The 15038-nt window shown below is 37.2% G+C and overlaps 1 protein-coding gene across 11 annotated transcripts in view; it reads right to left on the minus strand.

The window, feature by feature from the left end:
- BPTF (bromodomain PHD finger transcription factor) overlaps window positions 1-15038 on the minus strand; it is a 52762-nt gene that overhangs the window by 17242 nt on the left and 20482 nt on the right. For 5 of the 11 annotated variants that reach the window (XM_083874678.1, XM_083874676.1, XM_083874685.1 and 2 more), the window contains exons 5-19: window positions 14730-14918; window positions 11971-12135; window positions 11644-11819; window positions 10314-10669; window positions 9902-10033; window positions 9243-9372; window positions 8393-8528; window positions 7704-7925; window positions 5005-7408; window positions 4659-4783; window positions 4324-4452; window positions 3893-4043; window positions 3009-3132; window positions 1381-1633; window positions 756-917 (exon numbers count right to left, since the gene is read on the minus strand). In XM_083874678.1, coding sequence (XP_083730804.1) covers window positions 756-917; window positions 1381-1633; window positions 3009-3132; window positions 3893-4043; window positions 4324-4452; window positions 4659-4783; window positions 5005-7408; window positions 7704-7925; window positions 8393-8528; window positions 9243-9372; window positions 9902-10033; window positions 10314-10669; window positions 11644-11819; window positions 11971-12135; window positions 14730-14918 — 4854 coding nt within the window. The remainder of the gene's footprint in view (window positions 1-755; window positions 918-1380; window positions 1634-3008; window positions 3133-3892; window positions 4044-4323; window positions 4453-4658; window positions 4784-5004; window positions 7409-7703; window positions 7926-8392; window positions 8529-9242; window positions 9373-9901; window positions 10034-10313; window positions 10670-11643; window positions 11820-11970; window positions 12136-14729; window positions 14919-15038) is intronic. The other 6 variants (XM_083874677.1, XM_083874684.1, XM_083874680.1 and 3 more) reach the window with 5 other exon arrangements.

A 15038-nucleotide genomic window follows, 5' to 3' on the forward strand; every position in this document is an offset into this window, starting at 1 on the left:
TGAATCTTCACAAAGGTCAGTTTGATAGTAACTGCAAAGAAGTCCTTGCATTGACAGGGTGCCACAAATTAGTGTTATACAACCATTAAAAGCTATAATCTGATAAATTTCAACTGTAGGAGAGCACATGTATTCATTCACCTAAATTTCAAATGCAGGTGAAACTTTTCACCTACAACATTGTGGTGCTGAAGAAAATGGGCAATGCTTCTTCCGTCACCTAAGAAATTTCAATACAAAATCTGCAGCCTTCATGATTTACTCAGATGCTAAACGTAATGGAGACAGAGAACTGAGCTTTTCTGTTCAATATACATTCACAAATCTAAAAATATTAAGTCTTCTTCTTGAGGCAACAATCAAAAATGCTAATCTTAATCTGGAGCCAAATTCCTGCTCATCACTGAAGTGCAGCTGTAGGCATTAATATTTTTATGAAGAAAGTTGCTTTGTTGATTTAGATAACCAAAAAATAAGCATGCTTCATTCCACATTGTTCAAAATAAAGCTCCTAATTTTGTGCTAGGAAACGCAGAATAATTTATAGGCAAAAAACTTGCCTTTTTTCCCCTTACAGACACAAATATGCAACACAGGGGGAACAAGCTGTAGAAACTTGTATATATATAAAAATATATATTAAAAAAGTATTTTTCCCCCTTCACATCACAGTTTACTTCACTGGAAAAATAGTGTCAAAGGAGAATTAAGCAGCAAGCTGGAATACAGTTTTTATTCAGTTCCCTTTGCCCTACCTCCTTGAGTTGATGGCACATTGACGGCAACAATCTTGCTGTTTGCAGGGAGTGGCAGCTTAGTTATCACTTTCCCTGCCATCGTTACTGGGCTGCCTGAGAGCTGGAAGGTCTGCCCTGTGCTGGCAATGGTTGTGGCTGAGGTGGCAGCTGTGCTAGTGGCTATTGAGGCACACAGAACAGGCAGAACAGGCAGGTTTAGAGCAGAATAATTAGTCAATGAAATGACTGTTTTTCAAGTATGAAACAGCAAACTACAGGATTACTTTTTTTTTTTTTTTAAATGTATCATGCTTTCTTTGGTAAAGGTGTTTTTTTTTTTTTTTTTTTTTTGAAACAGTATGTTACACCATAGAATGCTTTCATGAATGATTACTAGTACAAAAACTGTCAGTAATTAATGAGACAGGTCAGAAATGAGACTTCCTACCAAGTCAGAACAAGGAAAAATTAGACAGGTATAATCTCAGAAATGTCCTTCTGGCACAGCAAGATTTAAGAGCAAAGATAAGCAGAAATGTAATAATGCTGCATATCTGGAGAAGATGTGATGTGTACATAGGATGTGATGCATACAACAGGATGAACTCCACCAATGCTTCTTCTATGACAAATGATTCCTTACCCGTTGAAGACTGGCCTTGCTTAACCCAAGTAGCAAAAGTCTGATGGAAATTCTTGTTCTGTTGGAATGTTACTGTAGCTGGAGACCCCACTTTAGTGGTGAGCACTACTTTGGTTCCCGTGGGGACAGCGCCTGTCAGAGAGCCCACCACGACTTTCTGTGGTGTGGAGACTGTGGTTGCAGTGCTGCTGGCTGTGGTGGCTGCAGGGACCACACCTCCTGCAGGGAGCTGCTTCTGCTGCTCCAGCCGTTTCTGTTGAGAAAAGAAATGGAATAAAGAGGTAATTAGTGTTTGCAGATTTTACAACATAAAGACTGTCTCTACCCAGTGTTGAGAGATAAAGGCCTGTGGCAAGATTTTAGTTCAAATTGTAGAGGATTGAAGAATAGGCTCCTTGACCTCCAGAACTACAAATCTGCTTAGAATACATAACCAGAAATTTTCCTCTATAGCAACTTTAAAATCCTTGGCTTATATTAATTTCACTGCACATTTTACTTTAAAAAAACCCGCCCAACATATTTATTTGTCTGAGATTAAACAGAAAGATTAAAAAAACTTAAAAAAAATCCATCTATACTTGGCTTTAACCATGTGCATGCGTCTATGTCAGTAATTGGTACATCATCATCAACACAGAGTTTACTATTAGCATTCCTAAATTTAGAGCTTCCTGCACTGAGATCCTGCCAGTTACAGAAAAAACCCAGACTGTATCATTCTGTTTCACCACTGAGAATGCAATTTTAAAAAATATTCTTTTAAATGTAAATCCAGTTTGCAGCCTGCTTTAAAAAATTAGGTTCAAAGTCCCTTACCTTACCCAGCGATTTTCTGTGCTGTAACTGTTGAAAAAGCACATTTAATCTAGAGAGCCCCTTAGTGAAGGGATGTATCAGCAGGCTCTTCTAAAATGTCAACTAATCTAACATTTTTTCCCATGTTACTGGAATTATCTTTGTATTTATCTAATTTAAATTCCAGCACTATATTGCAGAAATGGCCACAAATCAGAAGCATTCTTTCACTACTAATGGGTTTTTATCAGGGAAGATGAAATGAAAAAGGAGTAAGTTGAGTAAAAGCACAGTTCTTAATAATGTATATGAAATACTGACATGGCATTGGATTTCCCAATTTTAATTGAACACATTTAAACTTAAATACATATACATAGCTACATATATTTAAATAAAATTAACAATGGGCTTAACTTGGATAAGATAGAATAAAATCAACGATTCAATTTGAGTAAAGCATGAAATGCAGGTGCATTCCCAAGTCAGCTGTATTCCAAGGCAGCTTTCCATCACACAGAGAACACTAAGAACCTTACCTGGAAATGGATGCTTCCCAGCCTTCTTTAACATGGAAACAAACTAAACCTTTCTAAGTGACATAAATTACGTGAGGGGGAAAAAACAGGCAATCCAGAACAAACCTTTGCTTTAACCCTGTTTCAAAATAACAAATGTATACAGTGGCAGCAGCATTGTTTGATGGTTTAATCTGCAGTTGGAATTATTTGAGAAATGGTGTAAGCAAGGGATAACTTCATTTCCCAGGCTGTGATGCATGTGGTGAGCAGTGCAGTTGCTGACTGCTGGGACGACCAACAGCTCCCCACCTGCTGGGCAGCCAAACGTTGGTGTTTTAGCTGAGCCTCCAATTGGGCCTTGAACTCCTCTGCCTTCTTCTGTTCACTAACCTTAGCCTGTTGTTCAACTGCCTGTGCCTTTTCCTTCTCCACCCTGCCAAAGACACAACCAAAAGTAAGTTAAAATAAAATTCAACCATCAAACTGCATTTTTTTTATCCAGTTTAACTGTTCTTGTAAGAGCGACCATCGAGACAGAAGATCATTGAAAAACTGGTCACAGCTTTAAAAATATTTGGAAATAAACTACTGAAGTTGCATGCAACATCCCTGAAATATCCTGATGCTAAACTGCTCTGCAACATCTTACAGGAAACTATTAATCAAAACTGGAATTTATAATTACATCTGAGACTGTAAGGAACTCATGTAATAACATACATTTTAAATGATTCTTTCCAAGAGACTCAAAAAGCTTGTTCCAACTGTAAGCACATGATACTGAAAATATGCATCTTATGACTTGAGTATTCTCAGGCTCCATTTACTTGTACACAGTCATTTTCTTTGGATTATAGAAGTATTTAACAAATACTGTACAAAGCAGCCTACAGCCTTTCCATGCATTACAGTAATAACCTTTTAGCATTTAACAGTGGTTAAGTTCATAAGCATGGAAAAATTAATATAGTATTAGTTCTAGCAAATCTGAAATATCTGCGTATCTTAGTTTTGGTACCAGCAAACACTCCAGCTTTGTAACTTTAAGCTTGACTATCAGTATCAAAAGGCCCAGTAAAAATACAACACAGATGTGCTTCTAGTGATCATAGTGACAAGATTTGCATTCTCTAGAGAACTTTCATTTAACAATCACACAAATGAAAACTACTTTCTTTAAAAGCTCACTTTACCTTTCAGCAAATGCCCTGATCTCCCACAGTTCCAACTCCTCCTCTGCTACCCAAGTTTCCATTATAACAGGGCCGGTTTGCTTGGGGGTCTCTGGCCTTTTTGGCCTGAGGGCACTTGATCGCAGTCCCTTCCTCTGGGGTGTTGGAGTTTCTTTAGAGAACAGCCAAAACACACACATTAAGCTATACTGTAAAACGAAATTGAAGTGTAAATCAAGATTTAGTGATGTTTTCAGTCCCATTTTATTAACAGGGACTTTCAGCTTCAGATGAATCATGTCCATTTGTTAAATGCAGCATTTGTTTCCTACAGGTAAATTAATATTGGCAAGCTGCATTTGCATAAAAAATTAGCATAAAGATCCAGTTACCTTAATTTCTCTAGATTATAGGGAGGAGGGGGAAATATTTAAACAAACCAACCAACCAACCTTTTGGAGCCTCTGGTACACCAATGGGACAAATGATTTTTCTTATACAGTACTCTGACCGGATCCCATACGGACCAACATCTCTCCGCTTGATTATTTCTGTTGTTGTAATTTCAGTTTCAGTTGTTTCTGCAACAAATTAGTCCCAGTACATTAATAACAGAAAGAAACAAAGCTAAATCTCCAATCAACTCAATATACTCAAGGCAAAGAAAGCAGCAAACTAAATTCAAATGGCACAGCTGACAGCGAGCCTTTATAGAAATGTTTTGAGGGAGTGTAATACTCAGAATTTACAGCAAAAGCTTTTGCAAAGGAATTTAAAATAACAATACCTGTCCTTGTGGTTCCTCCCCCAGGTGGAGCTTTTGCTGCCATATCATCCCACTTGAGACATGCCCACAATAACCTCAACATCAGGCTCACTCCAGCCAAGGATTTGACTGTTTGGAGTCGGTACCTAATGACACAGTATGAATTATATTTTAAAATCAATTTAAAATACCCAACCAAACCAAAAGGACAAAGGTTTTCCATTCTACTTTTACTGAACAATATAGAAAATTGAATCATAAATAGCAAAATTTGCACATTTGGCCACAAACATGTATTGCTTATATTTTAAAAATCAATTCATTTCATCATATCCTAGACTTTTTCCCAAAAATGTAAAGTATGTACCTCCAGGTGATGCCAAAAGTTGGTCTTGGAGATGGATATGGCCAGATGTCCAAGGCAGGCTTTGCATTGTAATTGAAATAAGGAACCTCTCTGATCCCTCCTCTCCTGGCCAGCTTTTTTAGGTCATCATTGGGTAAAACAAATATGCTTTTTTTACTGCTTTTGGTAACAAATTTCCTATAAGATGGTAAGGCAGTTCCAGAACGAGTTTTTTTGGGTCTTGCAAATTTCATTAATTTCACTTTGTCTTTTGTGGAATATTCTTTGCTGACAGTCATGGAAGTCACCAACGTGCCTTCTGGGGTGGTCAGTGAGTCAGTGACTGTTGTTGTGACCACTGTTTTACTGTGCTCCTGGACAGAGATGACATCAGAGTTACTGTCTGTTGCTGGAGTGGTGAGCTTGGTCACTGTGGTGGTGGTGGTGACAGTGGAGATGGCACAGTTTTCTGTAGAGGAAACAACTGTGGTTTTCTCATTGCTGGCAGCTCCAGTCTCTGCGACCTTAAACACTGTTTTGGACTCTGTGGACACAGTTGAGGTTGTGGTAGTCACTTCAGTAATAACAGTTTTTATTTTACTGTCTCCATTAATATTTTCCATTTTATATGTCTGTACCCCATTCTGGTCAGCAAAGTGACTGCTCAAGCTGGATTCCTCACACGAGGTTACAGGAGATGGAGCAACTTTCTTCTCCTCAACTGCTTCAGTTTCCATAGATTCTGTTTCACTGTTCAGGTTATTTTCTTTACAGACAGGCTGTGTTGGCGGGGAAGCAGAGCCTACACTGGCAGATCTCTCAGGAGAAAGCTGGTTTTCTTCAGTTTTCTGCACACACTTGGGAACTTCATCTGGTGGCTGAAGACTCTCTCCAGACTCAGACCCAGGTGAACTCTGCAGACGTGACTTTGAGTCCACGTTATTTTTATCCTTTGTGTCCTGTCCCATGATGTCCCCATTCATGAATGGTTTTACTGAAGATTCCTTAAAAGTCAATGGTTTTATTTCATGTTCTGGAATGGATTTATTAATATTATTAACTTTTGCTTCGATATCACCCCCTGCCTTAGCTTCACAGGTATTTTTCACTAAGCAGCCATCATTTGATAATGCTTTAATGTCATTGTCTTTTCCATTCATTTGAAATGATGATTTTTCTTTTTCTGTCTCAATTTCTTCATCTTTATTATTCTTTTTGTCAGTAATAGGATTTACATTTGTCTGATCAAGATATTTGTTCATGGTACCTGTCTCCACTTTCAGTTCCTGACCTTTCTTTTGACCATTAGCCTCTGTTAGCTTAGAGCTCGGTAAATCCTCATTATCATCTTCCCCATCCATGTGTTCCAGAGTTTGACTTTCAAGGTTTCTTTCAGAAATCAGCCCTGTTTTAAATGATTCTAGATCTTTATTAGCTGATTTTTGGTGAAATACAATCTTTTCAGATTTACTTTCAGTCTTTACAGGAGTAATTTCTTCCTCCATTTCACTTTCTTGAGAGGACACGGTTTCCATATGGCTTTTTATCATACAATTGTTTTCTGGATCTTTGCTTTGCTGTTCAGAGTCTGTTTTTTCAAGAGTGGCCACAGCATCTCTTCTACAGCTGCTTTCAGGTACCACTGGCCCTAAGTTTTCAAGCTCTCGCTGAGACACTCTGGTAATAGGTAGCTTTTGTTTGAAGGGTTTTTCATTTGTTTCTGAAACATCCCATTTGACTCTGCCTTCTGCACTGGTTTGTTTCAAGCCATCCACTAAAGAGCTCTCAGACTCTCCAAGAGCCTCTTGTCTTCGACACTTATTAGCAGTTGAAGGTTCAGGGTTGTTTTCTCTGCCATCATTCTGAACAGAACTGTCTCCTTCAGAGGATTGAGGGGAGTCTCCATCCAGCAGCTGCCCCTCTTTTGAGAGCCTGTTTGACAAAGGCAAAGAAAGTTCATCTTCATCCCCAGTTTTGGAACAGGAGATGCTGCTGATGGGCAGACAGTCCTGTTCTGCATCTTTGCCTTGGGTCTTGTCTGAAATGTAGTTTTGATCTTGGGAAGAGGAGTCAAACTGGCTTCCTTCTTTTCCTTTCCTCATTTGTAGCTCATCTGTGTTTTTCTGGGGGCTCACAGATCGAATGCCCCCAGTTTTAGCACCAGCCTCCAGCTTAATCTTTTCTAGACGTTGTTTTTCTTCCAGTGTAAACTGTTTTATTCGCCGCTCCAGGAGTCCATCTAATTTTGATGATTTTACTTTCCTTTTGTAGCAAGTCCTTAAATGAAATCCCTCACTGACATTGATTATATCCCGCTTACAGTGACTTTCCTCATCTTTTATGGAGGATTCAATTTTCATATCATCCACATCCATAGGTTCTTCCTTGATGACTTTATCATTTTCACCATCGATGTCTTTTTCCACTGTAAAGAAGGAGTAACTCTGAGTGAGTGAGCTCCCCAACAATGAATACAAATTATATTTTTACATTAAGTACTAAGAAATAAATGGACCTTTTAGCATATTAATAGATTTCAATTACAAAAGGAACAAAAGCTTCAGACACTACTACAATGGATAACAGGCAATCATCTAACCGAGACATTTTAGATGTCTTGAAAAAATCTGTTACACAGTTTTTTTTCACTAGTTATTTCTGAGGTTCTATGCTTTTACTTATGCAATAACATGAATTTCACAATAACAAAAGATCATCACCTGTGTCTTTTGCATGATCTAAGTTTTCAGAAATTGTGTCAACTTCTAATTTGTCTTCACGCAACTTTTCTTCTTTTACTTGTACTTTCTCCAAGGTTTCTGAAACATCTGCTTTGTCTTTTGCTTGCAGATCTCGAGAATCCTTTGCTCTGTCTTTCTCTGGTTTTACCTTAGTTGGACCTTTCCGTTTATCCAAGTTGCATTTTTCATCTTCGCTCTTTGCTATTAACAAATTAAATCATTTCAATTATCCAGAGTATTTTTTGTACTCTGCCACATTTGAATGTATGTTAGTTTACCTTTCAAATCATTTGCACACCATTAGTGAAATTCAGAGAGAGAACTAAGCATCCAGTGGTAACACCACAGATTAAACAGTGCACTACTCAATATCTTTTTACACACCCCCTCAATATTTAAGATGTTGTTTTTTGGTTTTGATTTTTTACATAACTTTTATCTACCTTAAATTTAAATAAGGCTATGGAAAGATGCACTAGTCTTACAACAAAATTGAAGCAATTTAATGTAGCTACAAAATGTCTGTGAGAACTGAACAGGTTACACTGAACAAGATTAACAGATATCCACAAAAGCTTTGCTGAAACATTACTCCTAAAGTCTCCCTAAGAAATATCACACACAAAATAACTGCAATTAAAAAAAATGAAAGCAATGCAGACACTTACCTGATAGCAATTTTCTGTAATTTGCATTAGTATTTCCTGGTAGTTTGGGCATAAACCTGTGGACATGGGTTTTACTAATCCAGCTCCAGCCACCATACCCTGTTACTCTATATTCTTCTCCTTTTTGCTTCCAAACCTATAAATATTTTTTAAAAAGTAATATTAATGATGCTGTTTGCTGCATTATTGTTTACATTTAAAAAAACAAAGATAATTTTTAAAAACTCCACATTTTTACACACTTTTCCAATCAAGTTGAAATATATTTGTGAAATAATGTACTAAAATTGAAGATATATCTGCTGATAATTAAATTGATCTATCATAGTAGCATCTAAAAGCCTTACTGACTTAATGTAATTGTAAGAATCTATTTAGCTGAAAGATTACAGGAGGTTTTGAATCAACCTGTATGCTTGTTATAACAAACATAGAGCAAAGAACTGCTCCAACAAAAGTAGTTATTATCCACTGTAGGAAGATATGAAGAGGTTTCTACAGTAGTTCAAACTGTATTATACAACCTTCCTAAGGCTGGATTTTTTGGGGGAGAGGGAGCGGGACAGGGACAGACACACAGACAAGATTCCAATAACCCTCTAGAACCTTCCATTAGGAAAGGCTGCATTTGCACACCAGTGTCTGTCACTCAGGCAGTGTCAATAAGTTCATGGCACAGATCAAATTCAGTTCAGACCAAGATAATGTGCTTGGCCATGGCCATGGTTTCTATTTCCATGTAGGAGTAACACAAGGAATGAACACTGTAAGCTTAAATGAAAACAGAAAAAGAATTAGAAATCAACAGTTCCTGTGTTTTCTTTGTTCTTCCCACAAAAGAAACCCTCACCTGGTGTTTGACAGGAAATGTGTATTTCACCCATGTAGCCTGCTGCATCGTTTCTTCTTCTTCTTGTTTTCTCTCTTTTTTTTTCACTTTCTCCTTTTCTTCTCTTTCTATTGCTGTCATCCTGCGTAACCTAATCCATACAGATTTAAGTGCATTAAAGTGCAGGATCTTGCAAGTAAATATAAGAAGTCAACAGCACATAATATCCCTTTGAATAAGTTTAAATATCTGAAGAGGAATGCCCACTGTCAGGTTTTAGGTATTACTTGTAACAGGAACATCACTTTTTTTGCTATTTCAGCGAGGCAAACACAGCTGGATGCAATTCTGTCTAACACCAGACACATCTATTTTTTGCTCCTGTGACAAAATGAGAGACAAAACCCAGACTCCACTGAACTGGAAGTGTTGAAATTTGCTCTTCTACTCTCCCAGTTTCAGCAGTTTTGAGACTGTGGCTAAGATAAAACAAATGCAGGGGAAATGACTATAAAAATATTGCCATGGTTTTTTAGTGCTTCTGTTTGACAAAATACACTTCAAGTGCTGAATTACTATCTCAATTTAAATGTAATTCTTACAGGCTTAGAGGAACTAGCAATTGCAAACCAAAGTAAAATTCTCATATCCAACAATATTTTAATATTTATTAATTTTACCTCGTATGCCCCAAGGATTCCCGCCAGATGGGCAGCATGACAACTGGTTTGATTGCACACTCCAATATAGCCAGTGCTAGTGCAAATTCTCTGGGTTTGCTGCACATCTGAACAGCCTTAATCCAGTTAGACCTAAATTGGGAAAAAGAGAATGATCTGAAACATATACATGCACTAATATGACTTGCCATTTAAAGAGGATTTAATGGTAGGATAAAACCTCCTGTAGTAATACTTTACTCAAATGTACAACCCTTTTAGCCTCCATCACAAGCACACATGATGCTTTATTATAGTGAAACACAGTGCTTGGAAATCACAGATTTGAGAAAACAAAGACTATTGTTCATTAACACTGCTAGCAAAACCACAAGTAAAACACAAGACTACATATTTCCATTTATTCATTTACCTGTGGGAAGCCCAATTAGGGTGAAGGAAGGATGCTGGGATATTGTTTTCTAGCTGAATAATGGTCAGCCTCAGGGTGGATATGGTGAGAACTTTGGAGCCATGCACAGACCCATTCCACTTGAACTCTCCAGCTGGAGTCAGGCAGAATTTGTGTGAGAGGTGTCGCCTCTTGTCGTGGTCCTCCCTGTGCTGGTGCTTGTTCAAAGCAAAGGAATTGGTGGCATATTGATTGTGATAAACACGGTACTTCCCCTCCTGCCCCAGTTTGAAATAGTTGTTGATGTTTCCTTTAATCACAATGTCCTTCTTGGTGTTCACTCGAGAGATTTCGCCTTGAGAGTTGACCACCAGAACCTTACATTGGAAAGAAATATTGGAAACTTTTCAGTAAATCTGTAAAATAATTCCTTTTATTTACTTATTTATCATTTAGCCTTCAAATGTCTATCCATAAATGAATAAAAATATCCTGCACTAGTTTATAGAAGCAAATAATTGTTTATTCAATACACTGATATAGGTACTTCATCACTGCCTGTCTAGAGAGTCAGGATATTCCCAGATCAACTTTAACATTAAAAAAAATCACCATCTAGGCTCCTCAGACCAAACAGGAACCCATTTTGCTGCTCTGATTGTGCCTGTGGAAGGAGAGAGCTTTGGGAAAGCAGCTTCACTAAACTCAGGTAAGGTCTCTGTGAACCCCTTGGTACATCACAGAATTCAGACATGCAGCTTAGCAAACAAATAGCCTGGACTTTGAAAACATGGCAGGGGTAACATCACTGGACTAATTTGTTTGTCAATAAATGCACAAAATGTTAACTTACAAGGAAAATCAGTTAACAAAAATAAATTGATATACCAAATAGTATGGAGACAATTAACTGCAAAAAAGTCCAAACACTTCCTTCCTGGATAAACCAGAAAAAATACCAAAAAAAAAAAAAAAAAAAAAAAAAAAAAAAAACCAAAAAAAAACCAAACAAAAAAAAAAAAAAAAAAAAAAAAAAAAAAAACCAGAACCAAAACAACAAACAAGGCAGTCAAACAAAACAATTATACCAGTGCACTGGGTTACTATCATATCGCCTTGTAGAGAGCACCCAAGAAATCAAGAGCAAAGGAGAAGGCAAAAAAAAGCTTCCTGTGATATTACAATTTCACTATTTGCTCATTTATTATTACTGCCTTTTTTTTAAAGTACCTCCATTGCCTGAAAAAATAACTCTTAAACTTTTAAATAAAATTTGGTATAGTTTAAAGGAATTATCATTTTTCCAGAACATTTTTTGTAGTTCTTTAAGTTTTCCAAGATATGCACAAACCTCTCTGGTTTCTTTATATAACTTATTTGCTTCATTTGCTGCAGCAGCAACCTGCTGGCTTTTCATCTGGCTCAGTTTGCTATCTGGATTTCTCAATCTGGTGAGCATCCGTGTCGAGCCTGGTGTGCCTTTCCCTGCACCTGGAGAATCACTTCTGTCACCGTTGGATTTCTCTCCTGCCCAGGAATAAAAAGGCTTTTAAAACAAACTTAAGAATTGGAAGTTTTCTATTGATGTACAGAAGTTACAACAGAAAATTTAGTGTAAAGAAAGTATGCATAAAATGGAAGTTGGAGACATCTTTATCCTTATTATTATTATTATTACCTATATCCTCTGAAGCCTGGGATCCCCTCTCTGCATTTTCAGCATCATCAAGAGTCCTAATGGAATCATTCTGGCCAGAGCCCAGCTCGCTGCCACTGCTGTTCTCAACATCTGCCTGTGGAGGTGCAGCAGAACCACTGCTGGGGATCATCTGCCCAGTTTCTTCTACAAAAGAACAACTTCAGTTTTAGTTTTTTTCTTTTGAATTGGATCAATGCAACTTTAAGTTTTCATGAAAAAAAGGCAGATGAACATGTTTTGCTTGACTGGAGGGAAACACATATATTAGTTCCCTTCAGAACACTGTATCCATGAAAGTATTTTTTGGTCTGTTTCAAGTAGTTTCAACTTCTACATCTCTGAAAAACTGAAATTCATACTTGTATTTAAAGTATATTTGTATTTTATCCAAGACAATTTTTTTTTTCTATAGATGCACACACAGATAACCGTGAGACTGTTTTGCATTTAGAATTCATAAAATTTGGTCTTCCTGAAGCATCTGATTTTCTGTCTCTTATTTTTTTTTTGTGCTTTAGCTGTTCTTCAGGGCACACACCTTTCAGTTTCCCTTGTTTTCCATGGAGTCTTTGACTGCCTCTTCCTCAGCACCTCAATTCTCAGGAATCCCACAGATTTCTGTTCCATTGGCACCACTCTAAATATCAGCCCACTTAAAACATCAGCCCTTTCCTGATCTGATGGGTCTTGATGTGGCTTCAAATGGGTTCCTGGTCCTCAGCTGTCCTTGTTACTGTGTCTTGACATCTCTGGACTTTGTTGTCACCTCACCTGTTGTGCTGCCCAGTAGGAATTTTTGACTAAATATCACTGAATTGCAGCTACCTCAAAATAAATCCCTCCAGCTTCCCAGTAGGAACAAGCCCCAACCCCTCGAAACAGCAAACCCAGCAATGAATTCTGGGCTTTATGCCAAAGAGAGACAGTTCAGCTGTTTAGATCATCTGCCTGTCTCTAGAATTCTTCCAAAGCATCAGAGATTCTGATGTTGTTAAGAAAAGTGACAGAACAAAACATTTTATAGTGAAATATTCACTCCTAGCAGAAGGATGGATCAGATAAATATTCTGGAATTCTTAGAGGATCCCTAATCTGAATGCATCTTGATTTCTGACTGTGCCAAATGGGTGACCACCACTGTTTGATCCATTTCCCTATTATGAGGAAAAATGGACCTGTTGCCACGGCTGCTGTTGAAGGAGAGGGGAAGCACTCAAACCAGCCTCTTAATGAAGATTAAAATCCAAATTGCATTTAACAGACATTCTCATCTACCTCTGCATTTTACTCATATTTCCTCCCTCTTTTGGGGGTAACTGCCTCACTGATCCTGGTTCAGTATCTCCCTCTCTCTGAGAGTCTCAAACTGAAATTTCATAGTAAGAACACAAACATTGCTGTGAATGTAGTGAATCAGACATGAGGAAAAACTCTCTCCACACACACTTTCCTACAAAAAAAAAGAGACCACTAATTTCTAACTCACGTAGAAGCTTTGGAAGGAGAAAAGTACTTGTGAAAGTATAATAAATAATGATAAATATATAAGTGAATCTTTAAAATAAAATACAAACCCATAAAGTTATCTGAAACAAAATTACAGAATATGGATCTTTTCCATTAAACCTCTACGAAGTTATTTTAACTTTAAAAGGGAATAAAAAATAAGAGAACAGGCAAAAATATTTGGTCATGTATCTAAAATATATGGTCTTTGTCTTGTACATGAGAACATTTTCTGTACTTAAAAAGCCTATTATGAGGCTTGCAGATTACAGATCAATCTTAGCTTTCATTTTGTCATGTTCAGAAAGTTTATTACAAGTTTTGGATGCATTGACTTTCCTAAGTTGAAAAGCTGCAGACTGTGATTGTGTGGAGAAATATTTCTGCAGGAGAGAAAACATTTACTGCCCCTTTTTAAAACATAACACACCAAATATGTTCACATTGTATATTTAGATTTTTAAGAACTGAGAATAAAACTGAGAATAAAATCCTGATTGTTTTAACGGTGATCAGCTGTTTAGAACAACATTTGGTTATGTAGTAAATCCTGTAACAGAATATAATTCTACATGTAATATAAAGCAATTCTAGAATAGTACACTCACAGTTTATGTTACACCTAATCAACTCCCACTTATTCCTAAAGCAAAAGTAAGTTTGTCTGGTTTTAAATAGTGTATATTATTACCTTTGAGTCACTGACACAGCAGAACAAAACATGTTAAAATACAATAACCCTTGTGCTTACAATTCTGAAATTTGTTTAAAATTTCCAGCATGACAATTTTAATCTTGACATTTCAGTGCAATGGTTTATTCACATGAATGAAAATGCTTTGTTAGTAATTTACACAGTAAATGAGAGGTTAAAATAATAAACGAGCCAGCAGCAAATTAGATTTGAAATAAACTTTGAGAGGATGCTAACAATCATTATGGATCACTATGGAAAAATAAAATATACAGAAAATAGAAAATAAAAAGCTTAGCCATAGTTGTCTTTGGAAGGCATGGAAACAAATGCTAATGTCATGGAGGACCATAAATTTCAAGCACTAGTTGCAAGGAAAATAACTTTGAAATGTTAATAATGACAACGTAGCAGTAAAGGATGGCACTGCAAGCAAACAGCATGAGTGATATATGCTGGGAATGGTTTTAGTGGACAAATCAGAGAGAAAAACAGATTCCCCAAATTACAGAGGCATTGGTAACAGTGCCTTCTGTACCTGAGAGTTCCAGAGGGAGCTCTGATGCCACCTTCTTCTCTGCCACGTTGTTGCTATCAAGGGTTTCTGACTGACACCCCACAGCGTCCTTCCCTTCAGAGCAACTATTCTCTCCTGCAGAAGGATTTGTGGTGTTGTCATCAGTGCTTGAGGTCACAGAGTGACTTTTATCCCCAACGACTGTTGCCTCTACAGTAAAACGCACAACAAAACTTTAGGGATGTTCTTTATTAGGCCTTAGGATGTCATCTGGCATCATCCATAGAAAGCAACTTCAGCAGCTTTGTTTGTGTGATAATGCTGAAAAAT

This window comes from Zosterops lateralis, assembly GCF_965231275.1.
Source record: "Zosterops lateralis genome assembly, chromosome: 18".
NCBI classification, from domain to species: domain Eukaryota; kingdom Metazoa; phylum Chordata; class Aves; order Passeriformes; family Zosteropidae; genus Zosterops; species Zosterops lateralis.